This window comes from Bos javanicus, chromosome 13, assembly GCF_032452875.1.
Source record: "Bos javanicus breed banteng chromosome 13, ARS-OSU_banteng_1.0, whole genome shotgun sequence".
NCBI lineage: Eukaryota > Metazoa > Chordata > Mammalia > Artiodactyla > Bovidae > Bos > Bos javanicus.
This window is the reverse complement of record NC_083880.1, coordinates 72678018-72690066: the sequence shown is the minus strand read 5'-3', so window position 1 is coordinate 72690066 and position 12049 is coordinate 72678018. Positions and strand designations below refer to the sequence as shown.

Sequence of the window (12049 nt, the reverse complement as noted above, 5' to 3'; positions counted from 1 at the left end):
GGGACCACTGCTCCAGTTCCTACAGTGCTACGTTCATTCTCCCCCTCCTGCAGCAAATATTCCCACAAGCATTTATTCCTCTGACCAGAGCAAGGAACAGAGGTTGAAATTCTAATCTGCCTGACTGTGCAGGCCAGATTTGGAGAACAAGGAAAGGATGGATCCGGGCCCAGGGAAGCCAAAAATAAATAGATAGATAGATAGATAAATGGATAGATAGATAAACAAATAGTTGGTATTTAATAAAAAAAGATAGTGAAGGACAGGGAAGCCTGGCTTGCTGCAGCCCATGCGGTCGGACTGCGCAATTGAACAACAAAAAAGAGGGATGAGCAATTCGGAGACTGGCACGCTGCAGAGGCTGCAGGCAGCCAGGAGGGGACGCGCGCGGGCTCCGAAGCCCGACGCCCCTCAGGGGCGGGACCTGCTAGGGGCGCGCATGCGCCCAAAGGGAGGCGGTGGCGCCGGCCCGGATGAAGGGCAAGACGGTGGCCGAGAGGAGGAGGACGGTGGCCGACGAGGTCGGGCATGGAGCACCTGGAGCGCTGCGCGTGGGTCCTCCGGGGGACGCTGGTGCGATCGGCAGTGCGGAAATACCTGCCCTGGGCTCTGGCGGCCTCTATGCTGGCGGGCTCCCTCCTCAAGGAGCTCTCCCCGCTGCCCGAGAGCTATCTCAGCAACAAGCGCAACGTCCTCAACGTGTGAGTGCGCCCCGGGTCCCCTCCTGCCCCCGCCGTAGCCGTCACTGTCGGCTTGCCCAGAAAGCCGGGGCTTAGCTGCTCTGATGGACGGGTCATTGGAAGGGGAGGTCCTTCTCCGCATCGTGGCAGCTGTGTCTACACGCGTGTCTCGACGAGGGGACCCTGGGATAGCTAGTGTCACTAGCAAGTCGCGTTTGCACATCCAGAGCAGAGAGTCTGAGCTTGACTGGGCAGGGGTGACGGGCAGGGTGTGTGTATCTCCGTGTGTGTAGAGGTGGGAGATGGGAAGGGGGCGTGAACCAGCCTCTGTGGCTGCTCCCCGTGCCTCCCCTCGGGATTAGGAGTTGGCCCCTGCTTTAGGGGAGATGCCACCTCCCTCCTGCCTGCCAGTGTCAGACCGTGAGCCTCCGCCCTAAGTGCTGTATTCCCCCCAGCTGGTGACGGAATCCCATCACACTTGGGTGGGGCAAGTAGACCTGCCTTCTTTCCCCAACACCCCTTCCCTCCCCCCACAACCCCCACCTTTGAAAGCCTGTCCTAGCCTGTGACAATCCCCTGCTCCAAGATAATCACCCCGGAGCGGAACCCTCCAGTCTATGACCTTTCCCCTGGATCTGCTTGGATCTTCTCAGCTACTCAAAGTTCATGGCAGTGGCCCAGTAATGCAATTCCAGTTGAGCTCTTTGAGACTTCTCCTTAAGTCCACCCACCCGCTCCTTTTTTTTTTTTTTTAAATTTATTTATTTTCTGGCCATGCCCAGAGACATGTGGGATGCTTGTTCCCCCACCAGGAATTGAACCCACACCCTCGCATTGAAAGTGTGGAGTCTTAACCATTGGATGGCCAAGGAAGTCCTTTTATTCTTTTTTTAAACCTCTTGGATTTTAAGTTTATTGACACAAACACTGATTTGCAATAGTGAAGGGAAAGTCTGAAAGATAAAACTTCTCCCTTGGTGTGAGCTTCCATTCTTCTTTGAAGTACAGTGTCTGTGGTGTCTTGCAAGAGTCAGTCCAACTTTGCTCATCTACTTAAAACCCTAGTTTCTTTCTGCAGCAGCTTCATCAGATACCTGACAGGTCTTGACTCTAGCCAGATCCTTGCATGTCAGTCCCAGGGAAGACTTTCATGACAGGTGCTTGGGCATTGTCTGAGGAGGCTTTGGGACCCAAGAGTCTTACTGTCTCTGGCCCATCTTCCTTCTTTCCCCACTCACGGAGGCTGGGCTGAGACTAGATTATGAGAGTGGTCCTGGCCCCAGGTGTCTCTTGCATGTGTGTTGACTGCCCCTGGTCTCTAGGTCATCTACCTTTGATGAACTCAGGGGTGGCAGACAAGGCAGCTGCTTGCTTAATCTGGCCTGGGTGAGCTGGGTGCCCAGCAGCCTGGCAGACAAGTTCCTGTCGTTTGAGAGTTTCCATGAATTCTAGTGTTTTGTTCCACACTTCTGTGCTGGTTATTGGGTTGGTTAAAATGTTACGGAAAAACTCTTAACGAACTTTGTGGTCAACCCGATAATTTAATCAAAGGGAGCTAGTGAATTATTGGCTCTGAAAGGGATTTTAAAGGGCATTTCGTCCCCTCAGTTCTACTTGACAGTTGAGAAATGGAGGGCCAGAGAAGTGTGTTGATAAGTCAGAGTCAGGATTGGAACCTGGGTCTTCTAGCCTGAAGCCAAGCTTCTGTCTGATCATATCTGCCACGTAGGAAAAAGCTTTGGTGTAGAGAAAGCATGGGTTTGGGGGCTGGCCAAACCTTGGTTTCACCTGGGCTTGCTGGTCGTGTGAGTGTGATCCTGGGCAAGTTACCAAACTATTCTTTATCTATAATATGGGGCTAATGACACCTTCCTCACAGGGTAACTGAGTGTTCTGTGGGAAAGTGGATGTACATAAAAGGTGTGTAATTACTTTCCTGAGCAAATAACATAGTGCTTAAGATAGCAGCCCTGGATTTGAACCCCAGCTCCACCTCCGATGGCCTCCGCTTTGGGCATGATGCTTCTCTGTGCCTCTGTGTTTGTACCTCTGTACAGATAAAGTTTTCTTATTATAAAGTGGGGATAATAGCAGTACCTTTCTCATAGAGTTGTGTCAGGATTAGGAGTTAATGGCTTCCCTGGTGGCTTAGATGGTAAAGAATCTGCCTGCAATATGGGAGACCCAGGTCTGATCAGGAAGATCCCCTGGAGAAGGGAATGGCTACTCACTCCGGTATTCTTGGCCTGGAGAATTCCGTGGCCAGAGGAGCCTGGTGGGCTACAGTCCACAGGATCGCCAAGAGTGGGACACGATAGAGCAACTAACGCTTTCACTTTCTTTCTTTGAGGTTATACTTACATAGGTGAAGCTGTCGTCTCTAGCTCTTATTACCTTTTTGCCTTTTTCCCTGCTCACGAGTCCAGAGTCCTGAGGCATGGTACGGGACTCTGCCACATCCCCGCTCTTCACCTCCACTCTCCTCCTCTCCCAGGTATTTTGTCAAAGTGGCCTGGGCCTGGACCTTCTGCCTCCTCCTGCCTTTCATCGCCCTCACCAACTACCACCTGACGGGCAAGGCCGGCCTGGTCCTGCGGCGACTGAGCACCCTGCTCGTGGGCACGGCCATCTGGTACGTCTGCACGGCCATCTTCTCCAACATCGAGCACTACACGGGCAGCTGCTACCAGTCTCCAGCCCTGGAGGGGGAGAGAAAGGAGCACCAGAGCAAGCAGCAGTGCCACGGGGAAGGGGGCTTTTGGCATGGCTTCGACATCTCAGGCCACTCCTTCCTGCTGACCTTCTGCGCCCTCATGATTGTGGAGGAGATGGCCGTGCTGCACGAGGTGAAGACGGACAGGAACCACTGTCTCCACGCAGCCATCACCACCCTGGTGGTGGCCCTGGGCTTCCTGACCTTCATCTGGGTGTGGATGTTTCTGTGCACAGCCGTCTACTTCCACAACTTGTCCCAGAAAGTGTTTGGCACCCTGTTCGGTCTGCTGGGCTGGTACGGGACGTATGGCTGTTGGTATCTGAAATCCTTTTCTCCAGGACTCCCTCCCCAGAGCTCCAGTTTGAACTTGAAGCAAGACACTTACAAGAAATAAGAGAAACAAAAGGGATGAGGGCAGGACCAGGGTTGAAAGCTTTTTCTGTTTCTTTTTCTCCTTAATTGTTTGACTAAATGATCGATCCTGCTTCGGGAAGGAAGCTTACCGGGCAGTTTTGGGGTTGAGGGGGTGTGGTGGTGGAGTCTGGGGAGCTGGGCTGGGCCTGGCGACATCACGCTGTATTACAAGCACCACCATCCCCAGTCAGGCACTTTGCATCCCTGGCAAGACTTGACCTTAATCTGTTACGTCCCTTTTGTCCCTGGATGGCGAGCTCAGGCTCAGCGAGAGGGCAGAATCAGGAAGGCCTCTCTGGTGTGGCTAAATGGGGTGGGGGGGCTCAGGACCCTCCCTTGCTGCCATCACTCGCTCCCTGATTCTTAGCTGTCTTCTGTGTCAAGGGCTGCTAATGCTGTTAATTAACAACCGTGCCCTCTGGTCAGCTTTGCATAAGCATTTATTTCCAGCAGGGTTCTTTATATATCACTACCAACCGCCTAAAAGACACACTCTGGTTGTAGTATTTGTTCTATCTGTGGAATGTCAAATACTTCAACTGACTTGTGATTAACTACCAAAACAGTCACACTGGAGTGCCTCTGCGACGGAGTATTGGACACTTTTTATGTAACGAACACTAATAATTTTCTGTCCATGTTGTCTAGTATATATTGGTTTTTGGAGCAATAAGGTTATCTCCCCTCCCCTTCTGTTTTGAGTGAATGCTTTATAGTTTTTAATAACAACGATGGTATTTGTTCTTTGTTGACAGAACTTCAAAAAATAACTCACGACTCCAGTGTTGCACTTTGGCACACGTGTCGAGCGCCTTGAGGGTTTTTTAGAACACTAGAACACTCTCGGCTTTATGGTATTAGCGGGGCTGTTTTCTCGGTTAAGAATCAAACTGGGAAGCAGACATTTGAATAACTTGTTGAATTTTAAGCTGAGTCAGAGTAATTTTGCAAAATGCCTATTTGCACTGAAACTCTCCTGACCAGGCATTAGTGGTGTCAGACTGAACAGTGTTTCAGAGTCGTGTGATGATAAGTCTCCTGTCCATTGCTATGGCCCAGAACATTTTTGCCTGTTTAGACAAGATGATGGTAAGTCAGAAGTGGAGGAAGATGTCTTTCCTTGCTTCTGAGGGCAAGAAGCCAACTTGTTTGCAGGAACGTCCCTGTTAAATGGTGGCTGGACTTTGGCCCCTCCCTCTTCTTCACTGGACCACCACCAAACCCACAGCAAACCAGGGTCTGTTCATCTGCCCTCGAACTTGACTTTTCCTTTCCCGTTTGCAGCATTCTCAACTTCCAACCTTGTCCTTGTGTGGCCTTCACCGTGAGAATGCTGGAAAGGGTTAGATACTCTGTTTCGTCTGCCCTACAAAGACGCAGTTAGTGCTGTGATAAGATACCCCTTCCTTCTCTCTGTGTCTCTGCAAGCCTTTCATCCCCAGCCCCTTGCATTTTGGATAATCATCCTGGAAGCTTCTTCTATACTCTTTGCCCCCAGTCAAGCCTGATAATAGCATTAACTGATAAGCACTTGATTGGTTTAACTCAAGCTTAGGTTGCTAGGAACTTGATGTCTGGGAAATCTTCAGTGTAAAACATATTGCTTATAAAGATGTATTTAAAATGCGTATCTCATCTGGCCACAGCTTATCCTGTATCGATCAAAGTGTGAGGTGTGATGCATTGGACCCACAGGTGGCAGGAGCACCTGGCAGTGAGATTCTGGAGGTGTCGCCACAGCGCCTCGGGAGCACTGGCAAGATGCGATGGGCCCCCCGGGAGAAGGGTTTTGCTCTCTGGAGCTCCATCTGTAAACCAGGGGTGGCCGAGGGGGTGGGGTAGGTAGCAGGGGCTTGTTGAAGGGATCGAAATCCCTCCTAAGTGTCAGGTTCAGCACCGAAAGGCAACAGACACGAGGTGACGCCAGTATTTGTTTGTCCCAGGTAAACATCTCCAGACATTTCTCTCCTGCAGGTCTGATTCAAGCTCAGCCCTACATTAACTCCGTGGAACGCGTCTGGTACCGAATCTTGTCGAGTCATCAGTCTCCCTCCACTTCCTGCTCAGTCTTATCGCTTTGCCTGTCGCTGGGGGACATGCTCTCCATCTGTATGTGAGACAGCATGGCAAGGCTGAAAGCGTTTGGGTTTAGGCAGGTCTGAGAGGTGGGTCCAAATCTTGGCACCACCACTGCCAAGAGCGGTCTGACCGTGGGCATGCCTCAATTTCTCCATCTGTAAAATGGAGGTGGTCCTGTCGGGATGAAGGGAAAATGATGTAGGTCAATGCCCAGCACATGGGCGTAGCAGGTGACCACCCCCCTGCTTCCTTTTTCTTGATTACACCTTTAGGACTCTTTGGCTTCTCTAGAGAAGGCAGGGAAACCAGCATCTTCTTTGGAGTGCCATTCAGGGTCTGGGTATCCTGTCAAAATAGCCTCATCTTTTGAAAAGTGTCTGTTCCCGCGGTGCTGAACAAGAGGCTTCCGAGGGTGTCTGCAATCACAGAACACCGCCGTGCTTGGTTTGCCTCCGTGTTGAGGTTCATTCACTGGCGCCTCATTTTCCACGTGCATCTGTCGTACTCTGAGTACCAGATTGTATTTAGCGAATGGCTCTTGCCACTGTTTTTGTACACACACAGATCGTATGTGTAAACAGGCAAATGAAGTAAACTGGAGATAATGAAAACCCCACATTGCTGCGTTTCGTGTGTTCTTTTCCACAGCCTTTAATTCCAGAACCAGGAAAGCTCAGCCCGCTTTACAAAAGGAGGGTAATTCTTAGTGGAGCCCCTCGTCACAGATAGGGAATTTCAAGGCTGTTGCCACTCTTAATTATTTTCTCCTCAACCCTGGAAACTAAGGATGGGTTGTCACGTATTTCTTAGCTTGCTTAGCTCCTTGCCCCTGTGCCACATCCGTGTCTCAGAGCCCTGAGGTCTGTATCTGCCAGATTTGCAAACAGTTTTCTTGGCAGTCGGAGGAAGGCTAAGCCTCGTAGAAGTAACACAAAGGGCGGTTACAGTTGACTCAAACGAGGTCATCTGTGAAAACGCCTTCTCACTCTGGAGGCCTGTATGCCTGTGAGGACTTTCTGTACCTCTTAGCGCCTACTCCTTTGTCAGCCTGACCTACTCAGTCCTTCCACGCAGTGTCTATAGAACGTTCAAGGGCTCCAGGATTTGACGCTCTTCCCAGTTCAAATGCCGTCAGCAGCACCAAACCCTTCTTGAGTTTATCCTGTGAGCCAGGAGCTGGGACAGGATAATAAAGTCCCTCCCTTCTGAAGCTTGTGGTTCAAAGTCTGTCCCTTCAGAGCTTGAGGTGTGTGCTGGGGTTGCAAAGGTGAATTTGCTACATCTTTGCATCTGAGGAATTTTCAGTCGTGGAGAAGATGCCTGATGAGCCGACAGCCACCATCAAGTGTTCTGAGCACAGGCCAAGGTCAGGGCCTGGGAACGCAGAGCAGGGGACCACCAGCTGCCCTGCGGAATCATGAGATGTTTCCCCGGAACCTAGTTCTTTTGGGTCTGGAAGGATGGGGAAAAGTTCAAACGGTTGGGCAGAGAAGAGAATCCCAGAACGTGAGAATAGCACACGCAAAGGCACGGGCGTGCAGTGCCACGATTGTCATTCAGGTATCTCTTCTCAGGAGACCTAATTTTCCCCTAATGGTCAAGAGCAATGGAAGGAAACATGGCAAGCTAAAAGAATGTCAGTGGAGATCCTGGGTGCGCCCTGCTGTGCCATCAAGAGCACTCAGCTAGAAGTGCAAATGCCTGCTTGGAGCTGGCTTCCCTCACTGCTTTATCTGCTCTTCTGTGTGACCCTGACCGAGTCACTCAACATCTCTGGGTCTCAATTTCCATATCTGATAAATGGTGGGCACAGATTGGTTAACCTCACCAACTCTTCGACTCTATTTCTCTGTTCCGCTTGATGAAAAGTTCTCCCAAGCGGGTTAGGACTTTTATTTAAGGAAACAACATGAAAAGAGACTCCCACTCAGCTGAGGTGGCAGCTGGCTTCCCAGTGAGTGATGGGGAAGCCGACCTCTGGGTGCACTTGATCACACCCCGGCTTTTCTCTGTATCAACAATTAATTAATGCAGTTCAGTTCAGAACTAATGCAGTTCAGACCTGACTGCTTGGCTTTGTAGCAACTTCCTGGGCATGGAGAGCTGGACCTGGCTCCCAGAGGGATGAACTTCAGAAGGCTTTTTTTAAAAGTCTCCAAAATCAAACCAATTTCAGTATCTATCAAGAAGAAGGCAGGTTCTGTTAAGGGAAACCCTGTGCAGTATAGTCACGTTCAGAAATTGTCATAGAAACCCCTAATGCAGTCTCTGGGGAGTTTTAAAATTGAACACACACAGCACAGAAAACAGGTCTTCCCATACCCTGGGGAGAGGGGAGATAGTACATTGGGCCCATGTGATTACCTGGTAACCTTGTTGTAGCCAAACTTAAAATGTGCAGACCTGGGAGTTCCCTGGTGGTCTAGTGGTTAGAACTCGGGGCTTTTCCTGCCTTGGCCTGGGTTCAATTCCTGGTTGGGGAACTGAGATCCCACAAGTTGTGCAGCATGGCTGAAAGCAAAAACAACCCCAAAATTTGTGCAGACCCAACAATCTCTGTCTAGGGATTTAGGCTATGGGAGTGCTCACCGAGGTGGGCAAAGATAAACAGAAAAGATTTTATTATAGCTATTTGTGATAGTGAAAAGTTGTCAAGATTTATCTGTTGCCAATCAGATAAATAAATTATGGTAACTGTATCAGGGGGCTTCTCTAGTAGCTCAGATGATAAAGAATCTGCCTGCAATGCAGGAGACCCAGGTTCAATTCTTGGCTCAGGAAGATCCCCTGGAGAAAGCAAATGGCAACTTGCTCCAATATTCTTGCCTGGAGAATTCCATGGACAGAGGAGGCTGGCAGGCTACCCTCCATGGGGTCGCACAGAGTTGGACACGACTGAGCAAATAATGTACATACCTACCAGGAATATAATACAGTCACTACAAAGAATAAGTAGTGTTATATTTAGGGAATCTAGAAGCAGAAAGACTGTGCTGTGCTACAACTTGCAGTTGTGTGTCCTCGGTCAGGTCAGAATCTTGGAGCCTCTTTGTGAAAGGTAAGATGGGGATAATGCCACACCTCACTTAGCATTCATTGCCCTGCTAGTTGAGGGGGCACGGTGCCGGGCACAGTGTTAACTGTTGTTTGAACAGTGTTTGAACGCTGTCCCCTTGGAGCTAAGCTAAGGGCTGCCTGGCCCTGGTTTCCAGGCTGCTTATTTGAGAGATTGGGCTGGGAGCCTTATCACTTCTCTGCCAGGGCATCGCTCCCTCGGGGTGTGTGTCTGAGTGCCCAGGAGGTGCGTAGGTGGGGTAGCCTGAGAGCTACTCTGATTAGTGTCTTAATTTCTAAAGCAAAGATATCAGGCCCCACCTGACACGCAGCTGTCACACTTTCCCAGCTCCACTCTTCTCATGCCTTTAAAAAAATTTTTTTTTAATTGCAGGATAATTGCCTTACAATGTTCTGTAGATTTCTGCCATACAACAAAGTGAATCAGCCATGAAGATCCCCTGGAGAGGGAAAGGGGCTACCCACTCCAGTATTCTTGCCTGGAAAATTCCATGAACAGAGGAGCTTGGTGGGCTACAGTCCAGGGGGCTCCAAAAGGTTGGAAAGGACTGAGCGCACATACACCCATGGATACGTGTGTCCCCTCCCTCTTGACATGGAGGGAACCTCCCTCCCAATCCCCCATCCCAGGGCTCTAAGTTGTTACAAAGTACCACCATGAGCTTCCTGTGTTATACCACAACTTCCCACTAGCTATCTATTTTACATATTCTCATGCCTTCTTGCCTTCAGTTTGCATCTCCTGAGCATCTGCCAGGGATGGGAAGGGATGCAGGGCTGAATAGATGGGGGCATAAACTGACTCTTACCTGGAGTTATTAGAAGCCTTGAACTAGAAGAAGCAGACTGTTCAAATCCTGCCTTTCAATGCCTCAGCTGTGTGACCTTAGGCAAGTCACTTAACCTCTCTGGGCTTGTTATGCAACTATGAAACGGGGATGATTCTTTCTACATCGCTGGTCTTTGACTGGTTTAATGAGATCATAGACAGTAAGATATATCATAAGTTTTAAAATGTTGAGCTAAGAGATTTACTTTGGTGACTGTCTCTCTCAGAGGCCAGGACACTGTAACTTCTACATGTCCCCAGTAACCTGAACTGGCTTGGTGTCTTTAATATAATTTTTGAAATGCAGCATTAGGACTTCCCCATGGTCCAGTGGCTAAGACTCTGTACTCACAATGCAGGGGGCCTGGGTTCAATCCCTGGTCAGGGAATGAGATCCAGTATGCTGCAACTATGAGTCTGCATGCCGCAAACTCAAGATTCCGCATTACGCAATGAAGATCAAAGATCCCTTGTGCCACAGCTAAGACCAGGGCAGCCAAATAAATACATTTTAAAATGCAGCATTGACTAAAAATTAGTAACAACTAACATTTGTTGTGAACTTTTAAATCTGCTGCCTGATATTTTTAGTGAATTATCTCAGCTATAGTTCCCAACTAGGCCACAGAGGAAACAGGAAGGGCTTTGGCTTCATCCCAGCTCTGCCACTGTATTAGTCAGCTATTGCAGTAATAACCTCCAAACCTGATGATTTATGACAGCAAATGCTCACAGGTAGCTGCAGCTCTGCGGATATGGGCTGGCCTCAGTTGGTGAGCTCTGCTCCTGGCAAGCTGGACTTGGTCCCGGGCCACAAGCTGGGCTCGAGTCTGTTCTACTTTCATTCTCAGGTCCAAGTGAAAAACACAGCAACTGTAATACCTGGGGCCAGATTACCCTGGTGGTTCAGTGGTTAAGAATCCACCTGCCAATGCAGGGAAACCAGTTTGATCCTTGGTCTGGGAAGATTCCACATGCTGTGGGGCAATTAAATCCATGTGTTACAACTGAAACTGCACAGCCTGTGCTCCACAAGAGAAGCCACTGCAGTGAGAAGCCCACACCCTGCAACTAGAAAGTAGCCCCCGTTCGCCAAAACTAGAGAAACCTGGCACACAAAGACCCAGTGCAGCCAAACATAGGAAATTAATGAATTACTTTTTAAGAACATGTTTATAATACCAGGGGCCTGTTCTTCTTGTGATGAACACTGAGGCACCCACAGGGCACGTTTAAAGCCTCTGCTCCCATCACATCCTTCCACTAACAGTCCACTGGTCACATGGGCAATTCTCTCCGGCAGGGAATATACTCCACCCATGGTGGGAGGTGCTACAAAGTCACATGTCAAGCGTTATGAATGTATAAACCTATTTGTTGTTTAGCTGCTAGGTGGTATCCGAATCTTTTGTGACCCCACGGATTGTAGCCTGCTCGGCTTCTCTGTCCCTGCGATTTCCCAGGCAAAAATACTGGAGTGGGTTGCCATTTCCTTCTCCAGGGAATCTTCCCCACCCAGAAATTGAGCCCAGGTCTTTTTTGTCTACCTGCATTGGCAGGTGGCTTCTTTACCCTTGAGCCACCAGGGAAGCCCATAAGCCCATTAAGGAATCCAACAATCCAATCTACCTCTTGTACTGAGGGTGCTAACTCTCTGAGCTGTTTCCTCATCAGTGAAACATGAGAAACCACACTGGGGACTTCCCTGGTGGTCCAGTGGCTGAGATTCCACGCTCCCCATGCAGGGAGCCCGGGTTCAACTTCTGGTCCTAGAACTAGATCCCACATGCTGCAACTAAAGAGCCACATGCCGCAATGAAAACTGAAGACCCTTCATGCCACAACTAAGACCCGGTGCAGCCAAATAAACATATATGTGTGTGTGTAAAACAATGCTTTGCGGAGTTAGAAATAATTTCCGTGAACTTCCTAGTTCCTGATTAGGACTCAAAGGATGGCAGCTATTGTTATCAGCTCCATTGAGAGATGAGAAAACTAAGGTTTTTAGGCAATGTGGGCCCAGCTGCAAGGGAAGAACCAAATAGGTCTTCAGAAATATGCTGTTGTGACCTGGGCAGTAGATTCTATGACTTTGGCAGTGAGCAGCTCATGAGCTGAAGACGATACAACCTTCAGCAGTCCTTACTGTCCTGCCCAACAGCAAAGAGACCTTCTCAACAGTGTAAACACTGGGGGCGCCCATTACCACAGTCCTGGTGCTGGTGGTGGTGTCTGTCTTCATGACTAGACTGAACT

General features: G+C 49.5%; 1 protein-coding gene across 1 annotated transcript; it reads left to right on the top strand.

The window, feature by feature from the left end:
• The first annotated feature begins 448 nt into the window (after window positions 1-448).
• FITM2 (fat storage inducing transmembrane protein 2) lies at window positions 449-6505 on the top strand. Its single transcript, XM_061437662.1, has 2 exons — window positions 449-701; window positions 3175-6505. The coding sequence occupies exons 1-2, from the start codon at window positions 529-531 to the stop codon at window positions 3788-3790; spliced, it is 789 nt and encodes a 262-aa protein (XP_061293646.1). The 5' UTR covers window positions 449-528; the 3' UTR covers window positions 3791-6505.
• Window positions 6506-12049: the final 5544 nt, after the last annotated feature.

Excerpts from the sequence above, each read along its gene's own strand:
- FITM2 (XM_061437662.1), top strand. The coding sequence starts at position 529 with ATGGAGCACCTGGAGCGCTGCGCGTGGGTCCTCCGGGGGACGCTGGTG. Across the intron at positions 702-3,174 it reads AAGCGCAACGTCCTCAACGT|GTATTTTGTCAAAGTGGCCT; the intron begins GTGAGTGCGCCC and ends CTCCTCTCCCAG.